Source organism: Phocoena sinus, chromosome 1 (genome assembly GCF_008692025.1).
Source record: "Phocoena sinus isolate mPhoSin1 chromosome 1, mPhoSin1.pri, whole genome shotgun sequence".
Lineage (NCBI taxonomy): Eukaryota > Metazoa > Chordata > Mammalia > Artiodactyla > Phocoenidae > Phocoena > Phocoena sinus.
The window spans coordinates 100754666-100779637 of record NC_045763.1 but is presented as its reverse complement, the minus strand read 5'-3'; the positions used below and the strand labels follow the sequence as shown (position 1 = coordinate 100779637).

Below are 24972 nucleotides of genomic sequence, written 5' to 3'. Positions count from 1 at the left end.
CATAAACAAGACCAAAGACAACCCTCAGAATGGGAGAAAATATTTGCAAACAAAGCAACTGACAAAGGATTAATCTCCAAAATATACAAGCAGCTCATGCAGCCCAATATCAAAAAACCAAACAACCCAATCCAAAAATTGGCAGAAAACCTAAACAGACATTTCTTCAAAGTAGACATACAGATTGCCAACAAACACATGAAAAGATGCTCAACATCACTAATCATTAGAGAAATGCAAATCAAAACTACAATGAGGTATCATCTCACACTGGTCAGAATGGCCATCATCAAAAAATCTAGAAACAATAAATGCTGGAGAGGGTGTGGAGAAAAGGGAACCCTCCTGCACTGTTGGTGGGAATGCAAATTGATACAGCCACTATGGAGAACAGTATGGAGCTTCCTTAAAAAACTAGGGCTTCCCTGGTGGCGCGGTGGTTGGGAGTCTGCCTGCCGATGCAGGGAACGTGGGTTCGTGCCTCGGCCCGGGAGGATCCTGTGTGCCGCGGAGCGGCTGGGCCCCGTGGGCAATGGCTGCTGGGCCTGCGCATCTGGAGCCTGTGCTCCGCGGCGGGAGAGGCCACAGCAGTGAGAGGCCCACGTACTGCAAAAAATAAATTAATTAACTAAAAAAAAAAAAAAAAAAACGAAAAGTAGAATCACCATATGACCCAGCAACCCCACTACTGGGCATATACCCTGAGAAAACCGTAATTCAAAAAGATACATGTACCACAATGTTCATTGCAGCACTATTTACAATAGACAGGACGTGGAAGCAACCTAAGTGTCCATTGACAGATGAATGGATAAAGATGTGGCACATATATACAATGGAATATTACTCAGCCATAAAAAGGAACGAAATTGACTTATCTGTAATAAGGTGGATGGACTTAGAGTCTGTTATACAGAGTGAAGTAAGTCAGAAAGAGAAAAACAAATACCATATGCTAACGCACGTATATGGAATCTAAAAAAACGGTACTGATGAACCTAGTGGGAGGACAGGAATAAAGACGCAGAGAGAGAACGGATTTGAGGACACAGGGTGGGAAGGGGAAGCTGGGACTAAGAGAGTAGCATTGACGTATATACCCTATCACTTTTAAAAAAAATCTTCCTGTCGCTTTCAGGCAAATACTAGAGAGTCATAAAATAATAGCTAAGCTAATAGGAAGGCTACTGTGCACATTGTAAGGTTTAAAATATTAAACTTTAATCTCTTTTAGCCTCTGGACTTGAGTATTCCTTCTTCTCAGTGGGGCTCTGAATACTCTGCCAGGGGGCCTGCTCACATAATTTACTTTCTGAATGAACCCTTTTGTTTATAGCTGAGATTTGGTCAGTTTAAAAGAAAATAGTGTGTTTAGATAATGATATTACATACTTTCTGTTAGGTACCATCAGAATTTTTAAGTTAGGAAGGACAGCCATTTGTTGGATGGTGGCAGAACTGTGTTGAATCCACGTCTGGTTTTTTGAAGTGTTCTTTTGAAATTTGGATACTCTTGTTTCTTATACTTTTTATTTCCTAATGAATCTTTTTAAAGCTTCTTGAAGTTTTAAATCTTAAGTTTTATACTATGGAATAAGGTATTATTAACTTGATGAGGCAAGTCTTAGAGACTAAAACTTGTAACTGCTGTAACTAACTGGGACAAATCATAGCTGGCAGCGAAGCTCAAAGTTTAATCACGTCCAGCACGTATTAGCCGTTGGAGTCAGAGCTTGATGTGTTAAGCAGCTCTACCGTCTGTGTGTGGGTGTCTCTCTCCGTGTGTACAAACATTCTGAGGCAAAGTAATCTTTTTAGTGGTTCTTTGGTTGAAAATTTTCAAGTGCTTTTCTCTTTTTTCATAATTAGATGAAGGAAAAACTCAAAATTAATGCCCGGAGCCATTCTGTTTAACATAATTTTAGCATCCAGATTGTTTCCTTCAGCAGAACTGAGCTGTTAAATAGCTTTTATTTATATTCATTCCAGTAGAAATTTAAGGAAGCTTCAACATGTAAATATTTTTGTCCCACCTGTATCATAGGTAAGTGAAATGCCCTAGGATGAGGTCTTTACTCTTTCAACTGGGTTATATTTTTAATGGAATTATTCTCCAGATTCTCAGATTCAGATACCCTTAACTAAACATCATCTCTCCTGAGAATAGAGGCCTGAGGTCTTCTGCTTCTCCTTTTCTAATTTGCTTTATCCAAAAGCCCTTAGATCCACTACACAGGAAAGTATACCTCTCATTTATCCCAGTTCTTACTGTGGTTCACTGCCACAGGCTGTAAAAATCTCTGGGGCCCCCAAAGGAGGGAACATTCCAGAATACATAGTCCCAGAGAGAAAGAGTCTCGTGACAGGAGTTAAGCAGAAATATTGGAAAAGGCAGGACCTTATTCCATCTGGACAACCCACATTCAGTTGGAGTCTCAGAGGAGTGGAAAGAGGGAATGGTGAAGTATCAATATTTGAATATATGGTGGCTGAGAGTTTTTCAAAATTGATGAGAATTCTGTTTTGTTGGTGTGATTATCTGTTAGTTTTATAATCTGTGTTTTCTCAATAGTGTTTTTTTAAGATTTTTCTCTGGCTTGTTAGATTTCCTTAAACTGTAGTTCATATTATTCATCAAGTCTGAAATATACTTAGCCATTAACTCTTGAAAATTCTCTTCCCTACTTTCTCTGTTCTCTTCTTCCAAAGTCCCATTAGATGTTTGCCATATCCTCCCATTCTAAACTCCATGTTTCTAAACCTTTCTCCTAGCTTCAGAATAAAGGTCTCCCTGAATTTTATTTTCTTCAAACCCATCCTCCAGTTCATTGTGTTTCTTCCCAGCTATGTTCCGTCTGCTGGTTAACCTATTAATTTTGTTGAATATACTTTTCATTTCTAGAAGTTCTGTTTCAAATTAACTAGTCTTTTTATAGTATTTTGTGTGTGTGTGTGTTTTCATTTAATGCCTTGTTTCATGCTTTTAATCATTTTAAGTATCCATATCCAATGTCTATAGTTCTGGCTGCGTTGGATTAGTTTTACTTCACTCATGATTAATTGATTCTTGGTGTGTTTTGAAAATTTAGATTGTCAGCTTATACTTGGCAGAGCTTTGTCTGTGGGAAATCTTTGCTTGCAAAATCAAACATATATATCTCTGGAAGAACAATGGAGGTTTCCCACAGATGTTCCCGTGCCAAGCATAAGCTCACACAGGCCTGTAGTTGTGAATTCTCAGAAGAGAGTCTTCTCTCCTCTTCTTTGTCCTCTTCCTTTTCCTATTCTTTCTTTTAACCATCCAGATAGGCAAGACAGAGGAATTTGCCTGCCATCTTCTTTTCCTTCTGTATTACCTCCCTGTGCCACCAGAGTTTATCCTCCTTGACACTGTCCTTGATTATATTTTTTGTTTTGATCAGCTGTATTGAGGTATGATTCACATACAATAAAATGTGCCAATTTAAGATGTGCAGTTCGATGAATAATTACTGCCACAACCATAATAATAGAGCATTTCCATGACCAAAATCAAGTTCTCTTGAAACCCCTTTGCAGTCAACCTCCTCTCCCCAACCTCCAGTCTGTTTTCTAGTACTATAATTTTGCCTTTCCTAGAACTTAATGTAGGCTCATGTCTAGCTTTTTTTCACTTAACATAATGCATTTGTGATTTATCCATGTTCTTGCATGTGTTGGTAGTTGGATCCTTTTTATTGCTGAGTAATGTTCCATTGTATGGCTATACCATGATTTGTTTATCCATTCATTTGTTTATGGACATTTGGGTTTTCAGTTTGGGCCATTATGAATAAAGCTACTAGAGAATTCTTATATACGTCTTTGTGAAGATCTGTATTTTCATTTCTCTTGGATAATACCTAGAAATGACCGGGTCACGTGTTAAATATATATTTAACTTCATAAGGAGCTGCCAAAATGTTTTCCAACTTGGCTGTATCATTTTGATTTACCACCAGCAATACAGGAGCTCCATTTGCTTCATGTCCTTACCAAGTGTTGGTATTATCAGTCTGAAATTTGGTCATTCTAATAGAGATATATTAGTATCTCTATTAGGATTTTAATTTATATTTCACAAACGAATAACAATTTTTAGCATTTTTTCATGTACTTCTTAGGTAAAGTATCTTTTCAGATCTTTTGCACATTTTTTTTTTATGCGTTACGCGGGCCTCTCACTGTTGTGGCCTCTCCCGTTGCGGAGGACAGGCTCCGGACGCGCAGGCTCAGCGGCCATGGCTCACGGGCCCAGCCGCTCCGCGGCATGTGGGATCCTCCCAGACCGGGGCACGAACCCGTGTCCCCTGCATCGGCAGGCGGACTCTCAACCACTGCGCCACCAGGGAAGCCCTTTTGCACATTTTTTAATTGTGTTGTTTGTCTTTTTGCTATTAAGCCATAAAAGTTCTTTTCATATTCTGGACATATCTTTTCTTGGATATATGATTTGTATATACTTTCTCCCAATCTGTAGCTTGAAATTCAATTTATAAACTTTTTGTGTGTGTGTGTGGCTGTGTTGGGTCTTTGTTGTTGCACGCAGGCTTTCTCTAGTTGCGGCGAGCGGGGGCTACTCTTCATTGCAGTGCGTGGGCTTCTCATTGCGGTGGCTTCTCTTGTTGCAGAGCAGGGCTCTAGGCACGTGGGCTTCAGTAGTTGTGGCGCACACGCTCTAGAGCACAGGCTCAGTAGTTGTGGCGCACGGGCTTAGTCGCTCTGCAGCATGCGGGATCTTCCAGGACCAGGGCTCGAGCCCGTGTTTCCTACCTTGGCAGGTGGGTTCTTAACCATTGCGCCACCAGGGAAACCCCAATTTAGAAACTTTTTAATTAACATGGTGCCATGTGCCTTCAGAAATCTTTGCCTAAATTTTGATTTTTTCAAATCATAGGGGTGGGTTATCTATTTAGTTGTTTAATTTCTCAGTAATATTTTGTAGTTTTCAGTGTACACATCTTACACATCAGATTTATCCCTGTTCAGTTTTTTGGGCCTGTTGTAAATGTTTTGTTCAGTTTTTTTTTTTAATTTCAAATTCTGATTGTTCTTTGCTGGCTTATAGAGTTGATTTCTATTTATTGGTCTTGTGTCCTGAGATCTAGTTCATTTTTAGTTCTAGTACCTTTTTTTGTATATTCTTTAGAATTACCTACATAGACAATTATGTCTTCTGTGAATGAAGACAGCTTTACGTCTTCCTTTCTAGTCTTTATGCCTTTTATTTCTTTTTCTTGCCTGCACAAACTGACTGGAAACTTTAGTACAATGTTGAGTAGAAGTGATGAAACCTATATCCTTGCCTTTAGGGAAACTTCCCTTTGGGACTGTCTCCTTCCCACCCCTACAATGTCCAGTGTCTTAAATCATATTTGAAGTGTTCAGATGGATTGGAAGGAACAGTATTTAGGAGATGACTCCTACACTATGAAATTAGGATTTGTGTTTTAGACTGAAGAATGCTGTAGCCAAGAGTGAGTTTGTCATCTGTGACCTGTATTTTATTGTATAATACAGTCTGAGTGGAGATAATTTGAAATGGACATGCTAACATACTGTTGTAGGATGAGTTATAGTATAGGGTGGAAGTTGGCTTTGAATAAATTAAAGGACACCGTCATGAGAAAATAGGTAAGGCTACTATCAAACAAACATTCCCGTCTTCTCCCTGTTCATAATCTAACAGGAAGTTTCATTTTCTAACCTTGCTATTCATTAGTACTAGGTGGCTTCAAGAAAACGGGATAGATAATCTTTGATTTGAAACTACCATCTTTTGACATTATAGTTCAACTTGTGAGTTCAACTGTATTGATTTAGTTGCGTTGTTTAGGAGTTTAACCAAGGAAGTTAGATAAAAGGAAACTTTTCTGAAATAATTTTCCAGGTCATTAAATGAAATTCTTATGTGTTCAGAATGATCTTTTATTTTGCAAATTGCTGCATATCTAGTGAGTCAGGTACCTCCTTCCTATTACTTTTAAGTCAGCATATTAATAAGTCAGTATTGTAGAATACATGGGAAAAGGGAAAAACTTATAAAGCCTGTATTAAAACCTGAAACTTTTGTAGGGTATGTGTTATGTGAATTTTGCAAGCAGATAGTCAAATAAGACATTTATTTACTTATTTAGTTATTAGTAATTTGAGGAATTATATTAACTGCTAAGACAAGAAGGCTTATTTGAAATACAAAGGCTACATTTATTGAAACGGATTTGTTTCAGTTATGGTTTCTTAAATGGTGAGGAGCTGTTTTCCTTTAAGCTACTAAAAAATGTGGACAATATCATGTCTCTGAAGTCTCTTTTTCTGATAACGTCCTTAGAAGATAATGTATATTGGCCAAGTAACATTGAAAAATAGTTCAGTTACTTGAGGGCTAGTTGTAAAGGGTGCTTTGTTGTTGGGAATGCTAGGTGGGAGTGTTTTATTGCTGACATTTTATTTAAATTTTGTATCATTTAGATATTTGGATTTGAACTGCATTTTGGGATTTATCTACACTTAAAATGCCACCGGCAGTTGGAGGTCCAGTTGGATACACCCCCCCAGATGGAGGCTGGGGATGGGCAGTGGTAGTTGGAGCTTTCATTTCCATCGGCTTCTCCTATGCGTTTCCCAAATCTATTACTGTGTTCTTCAAAGAAATTGAAGGTATATTCAATGCCACCACCAGTGAAGTGTCATGGATATCTTCCATCATGTTGGCTGTCATGTATGGTGGAGGTAAGTACCCACTAAGGCCTGCTGTTTTAATTTTCATTAAGCAACCAGATGCTCTGTTTTAGGTAACTTTAAAAAAAAATGTTTTATTCAGTGAGGTGTTTTGAAATGGTATTTCTCAGAGCTTTATGTTTAGAGTCACATTTTTTATTCTTGTTAACAATGACAACTCTTGCTTTGTTTGTTGCACTATAGTATTCCGAAACAGAAATAAGAAATTGTGAGGATTTGTTCCAATTCCGTATCACTGAACTTAAAAAAGCTCTGAGGGGGAAAAAAATTTTTAAACTCTCAGAAAAATGACGTGCACAACTTATTTTTCTTATTGCTCTCTGCTAGACTCTTGAGGTATAAATGTAAATAAAGATTTTTAAAAATTGATGTTGGGAGAATTAAAGTAAATCGGGCTAACCTGAATAGCACAGTTCAAAGTCTCAGGTAAAATCTTTTCATAGTGTTAGAATTAAAGAACTGGATAAAATCCTCCTTGTTTTGTTTCTTGTGATGTAATTAGTCCTAAAGCATTTCAGCTTCATCTTAAACTTAAGTTTTATCATTTTTCCCCTTTCTGTTTTCTTTAACATGTGGTGAAGGAAATGTGGAGAGTACGTTGCTTACCTTAATATCATTTAAAATACTGTGGGTTTGTTTGTTTGTTTGTTTGTTTGCCTTGGAACATCAAAACACAATTTAACATGTAAAAGTCAAAACCTCCCATAATAATAAAATATGTAGTTGCTTAGTTAGCAGAGATTCGAAAGTTAAGTGTATTTATTGTTTGGGATTGACAGGGTTTCATGTTGCTTATTTAGCCAAGCTTTCACTTTTTTAATCATAATTTAGTGCCTCAGATTATTTTCACATGAGCTCTTTAAAAGCCCAGTATAAAGATTCTGCAATTCAACTGTAAAACCTTAGTTTAGGCTTCTAATCTGGTGGCAGATTCAACCAATGTTTATTAAGCCGTATGCACATAGTCCTCACTAGGCTAGGTGTGAGTGATAGAGAACACTGATCTTGATCCCTGCCCTTGGGAAGCTTGTAATCCTCTTGAGACAATAATGTAATCTCATGAAACAGGAATAAGTATTTGAAGTCTGTAAATTAGTTCAGTGCTTAATCTCATTGCACAGAAAAATGGGTAAGTTTTTTGTGCCTTTAAAATTTTGAACGTATGCCTGTTTTGTCTATTGTAAAATTAAGTGCTTTTTAAAAGAACGTAAGTGGTAAATTATAGTACTTACTTTTTTTTCATGAGCCCAGAGAAATCAAAAGGGATTTTGGACATTTTCTAGCTTCTGAGAACCAATAATTTTGGAGGCTCTGAACTTGATCTGCCAGGATTTCTAATCAGGTTTTGACTGATGGCTTGAAGAAATTGGCGTAAATATTATCCAGAGGTACTCCAGGTGCTCAGTGTACCTTTAAGCTGATTACAAACAAGAAGTTCACATGCTGCAATTCAGAGCAAGAGCTTGAGAGCCGCTTGCATTTTGCATCAGAAGTAAGTGATGTCAGTTGTGCTAATTGCACATGACACTTTCTTTTGGGAAAACAGTTCCTTCTTTGTCCTCACCCAGAGATAACTAGCACATTTCTCTGAATTTGTGTTATAATAGGCCTACAAACTGTACCCCTCTCTATTTTTAATGATAGCTAATTGGGGCCATTCTTCCTGAAATAACTCTGAAAGATAAATTGCATATCAAGAGCCTTGTGGCATAATTTTTACTAAATGGGTTATTTTGTTTTGTTTGGCTCTTAGGTGGTATGACCCCATAAGAATTATATTTAAAACTGCCTTAATTCTTTAACTTGTACATTTCGGCCACACCCTCACCAATAATATGTTTTGAGTTGTGAGTGGTTTAGGGTTAAGTTTTCCTTCCTCCCTCCCTCCCTCCCTCCATGTGCTTTGATTCACAGATACATACTGATACTTGTTAAAGTATATTTTTAAAGGAGAAGATCTTAGTTACTTACTCTTGGTTTTGGTTTTTTTTTTTTTTTTTTTTTTTTTTTTTCGGTACGCGGGCCTCTCACTGTTGTGGCCTCTCTTGTTGTGGAGCACAGTCTCTGGACGCACGGGCTCAGCGGCCATGGCTCACGGACCTTAGCCGCTCCGCAGCATGTGGGATTTTCCCGGACCAAACCCTTGTCCCCTGCATCGGCAGGTGGACTCTCAACCAAAGAAAAGTAGGAGGGGGGCGGAGGAATTGGGAGATTGGGATTGACATATATACACTATTGAAACTATGTATAAAATAGATAACTAATGAGAACCTACTGTATGGCACAGGGAACTCACTCTACTCGGTGCTCTGTGATGACCTAAATGGGGAGGAAATCCAAAAAAGAGGGGATATATGTATACGTAGAGCTGATTCACTTTGCTGTACAGTACTGTAAAGCAACTATACTCCAATAAAAATTAATTTTAAAAAATGAAAGTATAAAGTCACATATTTTCAGTTCCACAGTAATGTCATTGTAACGTTCCTAGTTTAGAACTTAAAATACTGTAGACTTTACAGCATTAACTTCTACTTCACAGAGTCAACAGTGTGGTGGTATTTTTTTATCTTTGTAATTCTGACTATACAAAAATCTGTTTAATGCCTAATTTATATGGACATATTTCATGAATATTCTTTCAGTATTTAATTCTTTCATCATACACAAGCTGTAAATTCAAATTATTTCTAAAGCAGCTGTGGCCTAATATTTTCATGAAGTGACTTAGAAGTTCAATGAGAACTTGTTTATACACATCCTTGGTTGAGCCTGAAGTCTCTCCCGCAGCCATTTCTTTTTTTTTTTTTTTTTTTTTTTTTTTTGCGGTACACGGGCCTCTCACTGCTGTGGCCTCTCCCATTGCGGAGCACAGGCTCCGGACGCACAGGCGCAGCGGCCATGGCTCACGGGCCCAGCCGCTCGGCGGCATGTGGGATCTTCCCGGACCGGGGCACGAACCCGCGTCCCCTGCATCGGCAGGCGGACTCCCAACCACTGCGCCACCAGGGAAGCCCCGCAGCCATTTCTTGACCAGCCCCTTAGAGAGAATTGGTCCTCCAAAATACTAGGATATCAAAAGCTTTCATTCCTTCTTGCATGTTTATTATATGTATGTGTACATACCACAGTTTGAATATACATACCATAATTTGAAATTGGGTTCCTTGGGGCCAGAGCCTGTCCTTTTAATCATAGTGTACCATACTGCAACTCTGAATATAGTAGCACTAGAATATGAGTAATGCAGAATTTTTCATAGTGTTTATAGAAATAAAATATGTCAACATATGATCAGTAGTATATTCTGAATATGTGCATTCTGTGTCTGTTTTTAAAAATAGACTTACTGTCTTCTAGGGAGCTAAGTATAGAATAAATAGAATAAAGTCAGAATTTACTGTGCTAATAGAAGAGAAACTTGATTTGTGTGTCTTCTGCTTTATAACTTTGGAACTGTAGTTCCAAAAATACATATGTAATGGGGAGAAAATGGGCTGGATTCAAAACTTGGTTCTCACTAGCTGCAAGTTCAAATATTAGTTCTTCTTGTGTCCCCTTCCCTACTGATGCATTGCAGTGACCCTTTCTTATTTGCAGTCATCTGCCTTAACAAGGCAGACATGTTATGGTGTCATGTAAACAAAGTTGTCATCTCCAGAGTCCAGAGCCATGAAGTAGGGACATAAGTATTATAAATAAATGAAATTCAGAGAATGTCAAATGTCATTCGTTTGTAATCAGCAAATATTGTTAGTCTAAGAGTTGTGTTACAGCTCTTAAAACATTGTTTGCTTTAGATAAGACTCATAATTAAGACTTAAAATTTTGGAAAAGGGGAATTACAGTTTATACCTATTTGTAGCAAGTAAGGAGAGGCCATTTGATTTTTTTGTATTTGAAAACTGATGCATAAAATCTTTTTATTTGTGATCCTTTTAACACTACACTTTTGTTTGGTTTCTTCTCTCACATTAAAGAAAAACTGATTTTTTGGTATGCATCTCTTTAGCTGAGGAGATTTAATCTGGTTTATGTTGTTAAACCTGAGAATGTTTTGATCATTATCTGACAATCTTCTACAAACATTTTTTTATAGTTTTGCTGTCACAAAACAGTAGTATAGGCACAGAACCTGGTTAACCCTAGAAGACATTCCATTCAATTCAATACCTGAGATATCTAGGTGTAAATGGGAACAGTTTTGTTTTGTTTTGTTTTAAATTTAGATGTCCTAATTGCAAAACTACTGAACTTGGGGAAAAAATTATGTATTTTGCCTTTGTTTTTTCTTCTTTTTAAAAAATATGACACAAACTACACTTATGATGATGTGTAAAGAATACTCTTAAAATCTCTCATCAGTCTGCCTATCCCAAAAATTAATATAGAGCAAACTCACTAAATATGTGTTGATCATATCCTAGATAAATCAAGAAGCCTATGAATGTCTGTTACCAAGGCTTTCAGCCTATTATGCCTTATAAGAGAAAGATTAAGGAAAGACTAGAGTCTTTTATATTTTAGTAAAATTCCATCCAAGATTTCAAGATAGAGAAGATACACAATTAATGATTCTTCTAGCATCTTTATTTTCCAGCACACATACCTATGATTATGAAATAATTATAGATAACAATATTCTTACCATTGCCTTTTGTTGTATCTGCTTATTTGGAAGGACTTGTCGTTTAGTGCCATCAATGCCTTGTGTACCACTAAATTTTTGATTATCTCTTAGGTCCTATCAGCAGTATCCTGGTGAATAAATATGGCAGTCGTCCAATCATGATTGTTGGCGGCTGCTTGTCAGGCTGTGGCTTGATCGCAGCTTCCTTCTGTAACACTGTGCAGGAACTTTACTTGTGTGTCGGAGTCATTGGAGGTGAGTTGATTCATTTTCAAGCATTAATATATTGCTGGCTATTTGGTATTCACCTGCATTGGTCTTTCAGATCTTTTGAGTGAAAGTCCCTCCTTATAGAAATTATCATTTTGACAACCTGTTAATTTAAGAGCAATAGAAGATCAAGTTTTAAAAAGAAATTGCTGTCATACAGTAGGTGTACATTGTTGAATAAATGAATTGAAAGAAATGATTGTATCCCTTGTCCTAAGAATAGTCAGTGATTTGTAGATAAAATGTGTCTGGCAGTCATTGCAAGGGCGGTCATTGGTTACTATCTCTGTCTCACTCTCTTTTTAAAAAAAAAAAAATTATTTATTTATTTGTTTGTTTATGGCTGTGTTAGGTCTTTATTGCTGCACATAGCCTTTCTGTAGTTGTGGCGAGCGGCAGCTATTCTTTGTTGAGGTGCGCGGGCTTCTCATTGTGGTGGCTTCTCTTGTTGCAGAGCGCGGGCTACTCTTCATTGCGGAGCGCGGGTTTCTCGTTGCGGTGGCTTCTCTTGTTGCAGAGCACGGGCTCTAGGTGCACGGGCTTCAGTAGTTGTGGCTCGCGGGCTCTAGAGTGCAGGCTCAGTAGTTGTGGTGCACGGGCTTAGTTGCTCGGTGGCATGTGGGATCTTCCCAGACCAGGAAGGGCTCGAACCCACGTTCCCTCTGTTGGCAGGCAGATTCTTAACCCCTGTGCCACCAGGGAAGTCCTTTCCCCCTTATTTTAATAGCCAAATTAAGATAATGAACTGCTGATGAGTATGATAAAGATTATGTATGACTTCACGGTCCAGAGACTTTGACTACTAACATTTTTATGTATATATATCCTTCCCAACTTTTTTCTATACACAAACATAACTTTTTTCAGAACAAAAAGGGATACGGTTACATAAAGTATTTTGTAACCAGTTTTTGTCACTTAAGAGCATATCATGAACAACAACCATATGTATGTCGGGCACTGTCTACATGCTGTGGGCATAGGGCAACAAGTCCAGCAAAGTCGTGCTGTTTCATGGGAAGAGGCAGACACTGCTACTCAGAAATAAATAAGAAAAATCAGGGAGTGATAAATTCTATACAAAGACCTTGCTAAAGAGATGACCTTAATAGAGTAACAGCAGGGAACTAGCTTTGTGAAAATCTAGGGGAACATAGGCCCTAAATCAGCAGCATGCTTGTTAGCACAGGTGAGAATGGTCTGGTATGAGATCTGGGAGGTAAGGTCAGGGTAAAGGTTATGGACAGAAAGCCAACAGCAGGTTTGCAATAGGGGAGTGACCTAGTCTGGTTTACTGGTTTAAGTCTCTGTGAATAGCTTAGACATAAATGGTAGGGAGCAAGCAGGGGCCAGGGAAGAGCATCTCCAAGTTATTTGAATATTTACTTATACTAGCACCATTTATTGAGTAATTCTTGTTGCAGTAATTTAAAATATTACTTTTATCGTACATTAGATGTTTATATATATTTTAGGTATATTGCTGGACTTTCTGTCCACTTTCTTCGTTCAGTGTTTACCTATTCCTGAGTCAGAGTCACACTATTCTATTGATTGTAGCTTTTTAAAAGTCCATTTTAAATATCTGTTCTGTTTAGTCCCATCCTGCATCACCCAAAATTTTCTGGTTGACTCCCATGTGTTCTCTAGTATGTTTTAGAATCATTTTACCTCATCTCCAAAATGAAATGCACTGATATTGTCATTGGAATCACGTCAAGTTAGCACTTACATTTGGGGAGTATTGACATCTTGGCAATGTTGTGTTTAATTATACAAAAACTTTGTGTGTTGGTTTTAATTCCCTGGCCCTTCAGGAAAGTTATACAATTTAGCCATTATAAATTGCACACTAAAGTTTTTGGTGCTGTTGTAAAAGGAATAATTTTGTCTTGCATATTCTATTTTAAAAACTGTTTTTAAAACTCTATTTGATAACAGTCTCCTTAATTACATTCTTTGCTTATAATGATCCTTCACGTGACTTGCCAGATTTGACAGTTAATCACCTTCAAATAATATAAATAACAATTATAAAAATAACTACTAACATTTATTGAGTGCTTACTACATGCCAGACACTAAGTTCTTTAGTCACAGCAGTGCTGTGCGCCTGTTTTACATACCATGAAACAGTCACAGGAGGGCAACGTGTCTGACATTACACAGCCAATAAGTGATGACGATGAGATTTGAACCTACATAGTCTGGTTTTATTTATTTATTTATTTTTTCACCACACAGTTGATCCCCTTACTCATTTTGTCCTCTGCCCCTTTTTCTCTAGTGACCACTTCTCTGTTCTCTATATCTACGTAATTGTTTGGTTTGGTTTGTTCATTTATTTTGTTTTTGTTTGTTGGTTTTGTATTCCACATATGAATGAAATCATTATGGTATTTGTCTTTCTTCATCTGACTTATTTTACTTGGCATAATGCCCTCAAGCTCCATCCACGTTGTCAGAAATAGCAACATTTCATCTTTTATGACTGAGTAGTATTTCATTATGTGTGTGTGTGTGTGAGGGGGGTATGTGTGTATATATATATATCAACGATCTTTATCCATTCGATCGTTGATGGGCACTTAAGTTGTTTCCATATCTTGGCTATTGTAGATAATGCTGTGATGAACATGGGTGGGTGCCGTTATCTTTTCAAATTAAGTGTTCTTTTGTATTCTTTGGGTAAATACACAGAAGCGGGATACCTGGATCATACGGTTGTACAAGTCTTAATTTTTTTAGGAATCTCCATACTGTGTTCCACAGTGGCTGTACCAGTTTATTCCTACCAACAGCGTATGAGTGTTCCCTTTTCTCCACATCCTCGCCAACAGTTGTCATTTCTTCTTTTTGGTAATAGCCATTCTGACAGGTATGAGGTGATCTCATTGTGGTTTTGATTTGCATTTCCCTAATAATTAGTGATGTTGAATATCTTTGCATGTGCCTGTTGGCCATCTGTATGTCTTCTTTGGAAAAATGTCTGTTCAACTGCTCTGCCTTTTTTTTGTTGTTTTGGCTACTCCTCACAGCATGCGGGATCTTAGATCCCTAACCAGGGATCGAACCCATGCCTCCTGCAGTGGAAGCTTTGAGTCTTAACCACTGGACTGACAGGGAAGTCCCAACTCTGCCCATTTTATAATTGGTTTTTTTGTTGTTGTTGTTGTTGAATTGTATGAGTTCTTTTTTTGCGGTACGCAGGCCTCTCACTGCCGCGGCCTCTCCCGTCACGGAGCACAGGCTCCGGACGTGCAGGCCCAGCAGCCATGGCTCACGGGCCCAGCAGCTCCGTGGCATGTGGGGTCTTCCCAGACCGGGGCACGAACCCGTGTCCTCTGCATCGGCAGGCGGACTCTCAACCACTGCGCCACCAGGGAAGCCCCTGTATGAGTTCTTTATATATTTTGGGCATTACTCCTTATCAGATACAGCATTTGCAAATGACTTCTCCCATTCAGTAGGTTCTCTTTTCATTTTATTGATCCACTTCCTTTGCTATGCAGAAGCAATTTGATGTAATCCCATTTGTTTATTTTTGCTTTGGTTTTCTTTGCCTGAGGAGGAGACATATCTAGAAATATATTGCTAAGACCATACCGCCTGCATTTTCTTCTAGGAATTTTATGGTTTCAGATCTTATATTCAAGTCTTTAATCCATTTTGAATAAAGTTTTGTGTTTGGTGTGAGATAGTGGTCTAGGTTTTTTGTTTTTTGGGTTTTTTTGGCATTGGCTCTCTGGTTTTCCCAACACCATTTACTGAGGAGACTATCCTTTCTTACTATATGTTCTTTGTTCCTCTGCTGTAAATTAATTGTGCATGTATGCATGGGTTTATTTCTGGGCTCTCAATTCTGTTCCATAGATCTATGTATCTATTTCTCTGCCACTACAATGCTGTTTTGATTATTATGGCTTTGTAGTATAGTTTGAAAGCAGGGAGTGTGCTACCTCCAGCTTTGTTTGTTTTTCTCAGGATTGCTTTGGCTATTCGGGGTCTTTTGTGGTTCCATATAAATTTTAGAATTTTTTGTTCTATTTCTGTGAATAATGTCCTTGGGATTTTGATAGGGATTATGTTGAACTTGTAGATTGCTTTAGGTAATAAGGACATTTTGACAATGTTGATCCTTCCAATCCATGAGCACGAGATATCTTTCCATTGATTTGTGTCTTCAATTTCTTTGAACAGTGTTTTATGGTTTTCAGGGTGCAAGTCTTTAACCTCCGTGGTTAAATTTATTCCTAGATATTTTATTCTTTTTCTTAGGATAAATGGGATTGTTAATTTCTGATAGCTCATTGTTAGCATATAGAAATGCAACAGATTTTGACTTATACTGCTTTTGTATGCTGCAATTTTATTGTATTTGTTTATTATTTCTAATAATTTCTTGGTGGAGTCTTCAGGGTTTTCTATACATAAAATCATGACAGTCTACAAACAGTGACAGTTTTACTTCCTTTCCAATTTGGATGCCTTTTCTTTCTTTTTCTTGCCGAATTACTCTGGCTAGTCCACATAGCCTGGCTTTAGAGCTCACACTTTAAACCGCTATACAATATTGTGTTGTACTTTCCATTACTTATATCTTTTTTTTAAAGTTTATTTTTCATTTTATTGTTTATTGAGGTATAGTTGGTTTACAGTATTAAGTTTCAGGTGTGTAGCACAGTGATTCACAATTTTTAAAGGTTATATTCCATTTATAGTTATTATAAAATATTGGCTATATTCTCTGTGTGGTACAGTAGATCCTTGTAGCTTATTTTATATATAATACTTTGTACCTCCTAATTCCCTACCACAATCTTACCCCTCACCCCCTTCCCTCTCTCCACTGTTAACCACCAATTTGTTCTCTCTGAGTCTGTTTTCTATTATATTTGCTAGTTTGTTTTATTTTTTAGATTCCACATATAATTGGTAACATACAGTATTTGCATTACTCTCTCTCTAACTTATCTTATTTCACTTAGCATAATACCCTCCAAGTCCATCCATGTTGTTTCAAATGACAAATTTTATTCCTTTTTTATGGCTGAGTAGTATTCCATTGGGGGGAATTTTATATATATATATAATATATATCTCCACATCTTCTTTATTCATTCTTCTGTTGGTGGACACTTAGGTTGCTTCCATATCTTGGCAACTGTAAATAATGCTGTCATGAACATTGGGTCTTTTGTAGTTCCATGTAAATTTTAGAATTTTTTGTTCTATTTCTGTGAAAAATGTCCTTGGGGTTTTGATAGGGATTGCACTGAACATGTAGGTTGCTTTAGGTAATAAGGACATTTTGACAATGTTAATTCTTCAAATCCATGAGCACAGAATATCTTTCCATTTATTTATGTCTTTTTGAATTATATACCTCTTAATTTCTTTGTCTGGTTAAGTAATGCCAAATATGTTTCTGACATTTATTGGAGTATGTGATTCTTTTTTCACCCCCTCTCCCCAGGTCTTGGGCTTGCCTTCAACTTGAATCCAGCTTTAACCATGATTGGCAAGTATTTCTACAAGAGGCGACCGTTGGCAAATGGACTGGCCATGGCAGGCAGTCCTGTGTTCCTCTCTACCCTGGCCCCCCTTAATCAGGCTTTCTTTGGTATCTATGGCTGGAGAGGAAGCTTCCTAATTCTTGGGGGCTTACTATTAAACTGCTGTGTGGCTGGAGCTCTGATGAGACCAATCGGGCCTAAGCCAACCACTGCAGGGAGATATAAGTCTAAAGAATCCCTTCAGGAAGCTGGAAAATCCGACGCAAAAAAGGGGGCAAGTGATGCAAATACAGATCTCATTGGAGGAAATCCGAAAAAAGAGAAAAGATCAGTCTTCCAAACACTTAATAAATTCCTGGACTTATCCCTGTTCAAGCACAGAGGCTTTTTGCTCTACCTGTCTGGAAATGTGCTCATGTTTTTTGGACTATTTACACCTTTGGTCTTTCTTAGTAATTATGGCAAGAGTCAGCATTACTCTAGTGAGAAGTCTGCCTTCCTTCTTTCCATTCTGGCTTTTGTTGACATGGTAGCCAGACCTTCTATGGGACTTGTAGCCAACACAAAGTGGATAAGACCTCGAGTTCAGTATTTTTTTGCTGCTTCTATTATTGCAAATGGAGTTTGTCATCTGGCAGCACCTTTGTCCTCTAGCTATATAGGATTCTGTGTCTATGCGGGATTCTTCGGATTTGCATTTGGGTGGCTCAGTTCAGTATTGTTTGAAACGCTGATGGACCTTGTTGGACCCCAGAGGTTCTCCAGTGCTGTGGGATTGGTGACCATTGTGGAATGCTGTCCTGTCCTGCTGGGGCCACCACTTTTAGGTATAGTATGTCTCCCTATTTCTATGGTTCTAATAACATAAAACAGAAGATTAGGAAGGTGACAGAAAGCAGAAATCAGTGAGCTGCTTGACAGTCGATCTTTGCTTCTGTACCCTCAGTGCTGACACAATGCTTGGTACAGCGTAATTGCTCAAATAATAGAACTGAATTAAAGTGAATCATCAAGCTGAAAGAGGAATAAAAAACTATTACACACTTAAGTATGTATAATAATTTTTCCTGATAAAAAAACTAACCTGTTTATTGTAGAAAAATGTATGTATAACCACCTTTAAAATACTGTTGGTGATTTCTTTTTAATTGTGGAATTTATTCAGCAGTAATATTTAAAATAATAACAATAGGTACCAGGTGAGGGCTCACAGTATACCAGGGACTCTCCTAATCTTTTTCTGTATTTTGTCATATATTACAAGTGTGTGATGTCAGACTATTATTGTTCCTGCTTTATAAATAAAGAAATAGAGGCTTCTAAAAGTGAAATAACTTGTCCAAGATCACACAGCTAGTAAGTGACAATAAAACCTGATGTATTATTCTCTTAAGAATGCTAATGGTTTACATTTTTAAATTATTGTTAATACAGAATGCAACCATAATTTGGACTTCTGGATGTGAGTCATGCTTTTGTGATTATGCACTATAAAGTAAGGAAGGATACATAACAGAAGATCCACTACTGACCTGTCCACCCTTTCTCTTCCCTATATATACCCAAGGAGATTCCAAATCCTGTCGGTTTTTGCTTCCTAAATCTCTTTCTAATCTGCCCGTTTTCTCTCCATCACAACTACCACTCTTATCCAAATCTCCTATCTTCTATCAGTAGCCTTCTGACTTTACCCATATCCACTCTAGGTGTTCTTCGTCTCTTAGAACACTCCAGTTGCTTCCCACGTTCTTAGGGTGAAGATCAGATTCCCTGCTGTGGCCTACTAGGTCCTGCGTGGCCTGGCCCACCTGTGTCTCCAGCCTCATTTCCCACCACTCAGTTTGCTCTCTGCTTCTCCTCTCACACCCTGTGCTTCCTGCTATCACCTGCCTTTGCACTCGCTGTTCTCTGCCCTGAGCCTTTTCCCATCTCCCTTCTCCTTGATAACTCCTATCCTATAAGTCTTGGCTAAGGTTACACTTTAAGAAAAGGCTTCCTGACCCTAATTGCTGGTCTAAAACCCCTATTTTCTGCCTTCAGACCCTCCTTGTAGCACTTGTCACAGTCTGTGTAGTTATTGGATTAACACTTCTCTTCTCCACTGAGCTGTGGATGTTACCTCCTTTGCTCACCCTTAACTCAGGGCCTAGCAGACCCAGGGCCGTGTGTATATTTAGAGAATCAATAAGTATTGCTGAGTGCATGATGCCCTATGTTGGAAAACCATATGGAATTATATTTGAATTGGTTATTATGTCCTTTATATGTGTAGGGTTTTCCATAGTTTAATAAATACTATTTTGAGATGCTGATAAATTTTACTATAACAAGGAATTCATGGCCGAGAAAAGTTTGGAAACGCCAAAGTAAATAAGTTTCTTTACTATCGGGTCTAATAAAGCCTTTAATAGAAAAGACTGTGTCATTTCCAAATTTACTTGACTTTGCAAACACTAGGGAGTAACCCTGTAGCACAGAAGTTATGGTGCAGGCCTCAGAGTCAGACTTGCTGGGTTGAATCAGCCAACCTGTTTCATTTACAAGCTTTGTGACCTTGGATGAGCTACTTAAGGTTTCTATACTTCGGTTTTTCTGTTATACAGTGGGGATGATGATAGAACCTTCCTGTTGTGAGGATTAAGCACTTAGAATGGTGGAAAGGTGTTGCCGTTAGTTAATGTTAGCAGAGGATGAGTGTTCACAGGAACGCCCTTTGGGAAATGCTGATGTCAGAGAAAGTGCATTGGCCTGGGAGACTGGGATTAGCTCTATGGCCTTGGGCAAGACTACTAAACCTCTTTTTTTTTGGTACCCGGGCCTCTCACTGTTGTGGCCTCTCCCGTTGCGGAGCACAGGCTCCCGATGCACAGGCTCAGCGGCCATGGCTCACGGGCCCAGCCGCTCCGCGACATGTGGGATCTTCCCGGACCGGGGCACGAACCCGTGTCCCCTGCATCTGCAGGCGGACTCTCAACCACTGCGCCACCAGGGAAGACCACAAACCATTTTTAAATCTTTTATTTATTTGGCCGTGTTGGGTCTTAGTTGCGGCACACGGGATCTTCATTGTGGCGCTTGGGCATCCTGGTTGTGGGGCATGGGCTGTGGGGCATGGGCTCCAGAGCACGTGGGCTCAGTGGTTGCAGCACGCGGGCCGTCTAGTGGCGGCTCGCGGGCTCTAGAGCGTGCAGGCTCAGTAGTTGTGGCGCGCAGACTTAGTTGCCCTGCAGCATGTGGGATCTTAGTTCCCTCAACAGGGATCGAACCCACATCTCCTGCATTGGAAGGTGGATTCTTAACCACTGGACCACCAGGGAAGTCCCTCCAAAGTTTATTTCTTAATACTAGATACTAATAAATTTTACTATTACAAAGATTTCATGGCCAAAAAAAGATTGGAAACACCAAAGTAAATAAGTTTCTTTACCTCATAAATAAGTAAATAAGTTTCTTTACCTCATAAAGCCTTTAATAGAAAAGACTATGTGTCATTTCCAAATTTACTTGACTTTGGAAACACTAGGGAGTAACCCTGTAGCACAGAAGTTATGGTGCAGGCCTCAGAGTCAGACTTGCTGGGTTGAATCAGCCAACCTGTTTCATTTACAAGCTTTGTGACCTTGGACGAGTCACTTAAGGTTTCTGTACTTCAGTTTTTCTGTTATACAGTGGGGATGATGATAGAACCTTCCTGTTGTGAGGATTAAGCACTTAGAATGGTGGAAAGGTGTTGCCGTTAGTTAATGTTAGCAGAGGATGAGTGTTCACAGGAATGCCCTTTGGGAAATGCTGATGTCAGAGAAAGTGCATTGGCCTGGGAGACTGGAATTAGCTCTATGGCCTTGGGCAAGACTACTAAACCTCTTTTGAGCAACAGATTTTTCCATTGAATATTGAGAGGATTGACTCTAGGTGGTCTCTAGGATTTTCCCAATTCAAATTTGCCAAGATGTAATTACTTTCAAGTTCCTAAAGTTAACAGACTGCGCAGGGCCATCCAAAATCAGTGTGACATTTTAAGTAAAAGATCAGATAATTATGAGCAGTTTCTTTTTAGACTAATTAGTCATCTATGGGCTCATTGAATGTATTCTTAAGCTTTATTTGGGAAAGGGCGTAACTGTCTACCCACATAATTTTTTCTTTTTTTCTTTTTGACATCTTTAGGTCGTCTCAATGACATATATGGAGACTACAAATACACATACTGGGCATGTGGTATAATCCTTATTGTCGCAGGCATCTATCTTTTCATCGGCATGGGCATCAATTACCGATTTCTTGCAAAAGAACAGAAAGCTGAGCAGCAGCAGAAAAAGGAAAGTAAAGAGGAGGAGACCAGTATAGATGTTGCTGAGAAGCCAAAAGAAGTTACCGATGCAGCAGAATCTCTGGAGCCTAAAGGCATAGAAGGAGGCCCCAAGGAGGAGGAGAGTCCAGTTTGAACCTGTGGGGCTGATGGGTAAATGGAGCAGCTCATGACCCCAAATGTTCTATTGGCCTGTGATCTACCAGTGGTGCTCAATGCAAATACTGGACATTTCTGTGGGAATCATACCAGGGGTTCATTGATGGAATTTTTGTTTCACTCCTTACCAGTAGCCTGGGCTAAAAATGTCATAGCCTTTGGGAAGGAAGTGGTTGGAAAAGAATGAGAGAAGGAAGTCGGTTTGTGTTTTTGTTTGATTAAATCTTTGCTTTTAACAGTGTCATGATAATGTGCTATGATAATGTGATAATAATATGTGCCTTAAGTTTTAGTCTTTAGGGAGCCTTAACTTTTAAAACCATTCTGCTTAATTCATCCATTTTAAGTGTTCTGTTACAAGGAAAAATAACTAGTTTGAGGCAAATCTAAAATTTAAAATTAATCTTGCTTCATTGTTATTTGTAATAATAGTGTCAGACATTGTCACTAGAAGATTTGAAAGTTGGGGTTTTTATAAAATCCTGACTAAAATATTTTCCTAGCATCAATAGTTGCTTGGCATATGTGCCTGCTAGATATATATTTAGGAAATTTAAGGCATAAGACTTTGCAAACATCTTGGCTGTTCTAGATGCAGTGTGCTCATCAGTACACCTCCTCCAGTATCTTTTCTTGGTTTGCTTATTAGAAGCCACGTGCTTGAGAGTTGACTTCATTAAATTACTATTTTTGCTCCCTTTTCCAAAGATAAATTTTGAGTGGTCATAGATCACCGCCCCTTTTGAGATCACATAGTATTCCCCCCCCACTGGAAAAATTAGTATTAAAATACACAAAACTGTGTATTTGTGCCTCCTCAGTAAATTAAACATAGACAGGCATTTCAAACAGCAGCTGAATTCAGCTTAGGTTTTTCCAAAACTTCAGTTAAACTGTGAGACTTGGAATCTTTTGTTGTTGTTTTTCCTGGAATTTTCCCCCTTTGATTCATAGTGGTTCCATTTATATCCACATCTAGCTTAGCACTGTGTGTGAGATAGTCTTTGTGTGTTCAGTTTTTTGGGTTTTTTAAAAAAATATTTGCTAATTAAAGAGACCCATAGAGATTTGGCCCACACAAACCAATAAGGATAAGATTGGGAGAGAAGTTGCTATGTGTGCTTTAATAAGTAACTTGTTTTCTTTTTCTTATAAGGCCTTAAAGAAAATTAATGTTTTGCTTAGAATTATTAGACAAATTCTTACTCTTTACATAAACCTAAAGATTTTGTGACCCTTTTCACTTATCTGAAAAGTAGAGAAATGGGTTTAGTGTAAGGATAGGAAGGAGGATGGACCAGAATGAAAACTGTAAATATTTTTTCACCTAATATCTTTTAAATGGTGGCAGGAGGATAATGATAGACAGTCAATAAATTATATTCAGTGCATTTTAAAATATCATTGTAATTGACAGTGTGAAAGTATAGATATAAAACCTTCAGAGGCTGACTTTTTAAAATAAACTTTTTTTTTTTTTAAGAAACGTTTCTTCTTCCATGTGCTTATTTTCTTGAGGAAAATATTTTGTGTCTTCATTTTTATTATCAAGATTCAATTTGGCCCTTCCTAATGTAAATTATTCAGCTTCTGTGTGTTGGGATTTGTGTATATGGTTTATTTTGATTTTTCTCCTTACCTCTTCTTTAAGGCAACCAGGAGGGGAATTTTTTGAAACGACCTCTCTGAAAGCATTTTGAAACCAGAGCAGTTAATCTTAAGGATACAATGAAAGCTCCCCTTCTGTGCCCAAGTATCATGACAGATGGAGGAGGAATTTTAGTGGAGAAGCCTACTGTGATTGTTGGCAGGCTTGGCTCCAGTTTGGACTCTGCCATTTTCCATGGACTTAACCTCTGTGTACCTGTTTCCCCTTCTATAAAAATGAGGATCACCCTTGAGTAAAGTAATACAAGTAAAAAATGTGAGGTGGGGGGAGTAAACCTGGTGTACGAGATGATTTTTCCCCATCCCAGTTGTTAAGCTACATCCACACATAAGACCCTACTTAGTCTTTTTCCATTAGTTGAATCTTGTTAGTGAAGTGAGGGGTTTTGGTGCAGACTGACCAGTTATTAGAAGGAAGTGTTCTGAAGTTGCTGTATTCTGAAGCAAAGTTTAAAAACTGGCTCAAAGCTGGACTAAACAAACCTTTTATTACCCAGTCCAACTCTGACTTTTTCCCACCGAAGATACAAGCTTAAGGGATTTATTCAAGATCAAGTTTGGTAACAGAGCCAACACTAAAACCCGATATAGGCCTACTCTGCCATCTATTCCTTGTTAACAATCAACTAATCCTCTCTGTGTTGCAGTGTTGTGTTCAACACTGGATGCATCTGGGCTCTCTGACTGGACAGTCTGTTGTCCCTTGCTCCATATGAGGACTGACTAGACTTCTTAATTTTATTTCAGTTGACACAGCTTCAGTGGCTGCTTTGGGAGAATAGAGTACCTGCCTGTCTTTGCGTTGTTCCATACTCTGTAAGTCACGGAAAACATACAGCTCTCTAAGTAGTTGTGCCCAAAGAGGCTTGGGACTGTTCAAGAGTATACTCTGAAATAGCCTCCCAATTCATATCTGGAAAATTATTTAAGAAACTGATAGGTTGGACAGTTGTAGATGATCATGATAACAAGGCCATATTATCACATTATAGTCCTCTATTGAGAACTGAAATTATCTTAAACTATTCAAAATAAATAATTTCTACAAAAATATTCAGGAAAGGATGATGCTAAAACAAATTATGGAAAATTCAGGGAGGTATTTTTATCCCCGATTTAATCACATTGATGAATAATCCTCTTATTCTTGGGTTGTGTGAATTTAGTAGTTTGTGCCATAGATTATATATGTCAATATTAATCCTGTATTTTAAAAAGGAAAAAAGTTGTTAAAAGCCATTTAATATATGAGGCAATGTTTTATTATATTGAATTTCAGATTGATAAATTGGGTATTGGTTTATATGAAAAACCTCAGTGTCTGGGTTTTACACCTTCCCTAGCAAATGGTTCACAGTGTAATAAACTTATCAGGTGTGTGCCCCCTGCCCCCTCCTTATGGTTGGAAAGATGAGGAAAGGTTAACAGTAAATTTCCACCTTTGCAACAACATGGCTTGTTTTAATCAGCTCAGGCACTTGAAGAAAGAGGTTAGTGATAGACTTCTGTCACTGTGAAAACTTGATAAGGAAGTGATGGCCTAAACTTGCCTGGCTTGCCCAAATGTGAGAAATTAAGCCAAACCTCCTTAGATGCTTCTAATCTGAAGCATCTAAGGAGGTTTCCAGTACATCGTTCCTGAAACGTGTTCTAGCTTTGTA

The 24972-nt window shown here is 38.3% G+C and overlaps 1 protein-coding gene across 3 annotated transcripts in view; it reads left to right on the top strand.

Annotated features, from left to right (window-relative positions):
* Positions 1–23129, top strand: part of LOC116762512 (monocarboxylate transporter 1) — a 36449-nt gene extending 13320 nt beyond the window's left edge. Inside the window, exons 2-5 of one of the 3 annotated variants that reach the window (XM_032649544.1) lie at positions 6490–6750; positions 11501–11644; positions 17136–18002; positions 21343–23129. In XM_032649544.1, the coding sequence (XP_032505435.1) occupies positions 6534–6750; positions 11501–11644; positions 17136–18002; positions 21343–21620 (1506 nt within the window). In that variant the 5' untranslated portion in view covers positions 6490–6533 and the 3' untranslated portion in view covers positions 21621–23129. Of the gene's footprint in view, positions 1–6489; positions 8944–11500; positions 11645–17135; positions 18003–21342 lie in introns of those variants that run through there. The other 2 variants (XM_032649556.1, XM_032649567.1) reach the window with 2 other exon arrangements.
* The last annotated feature ends 1843 nt before the right edge of the window (positions 23130–24972 follow it).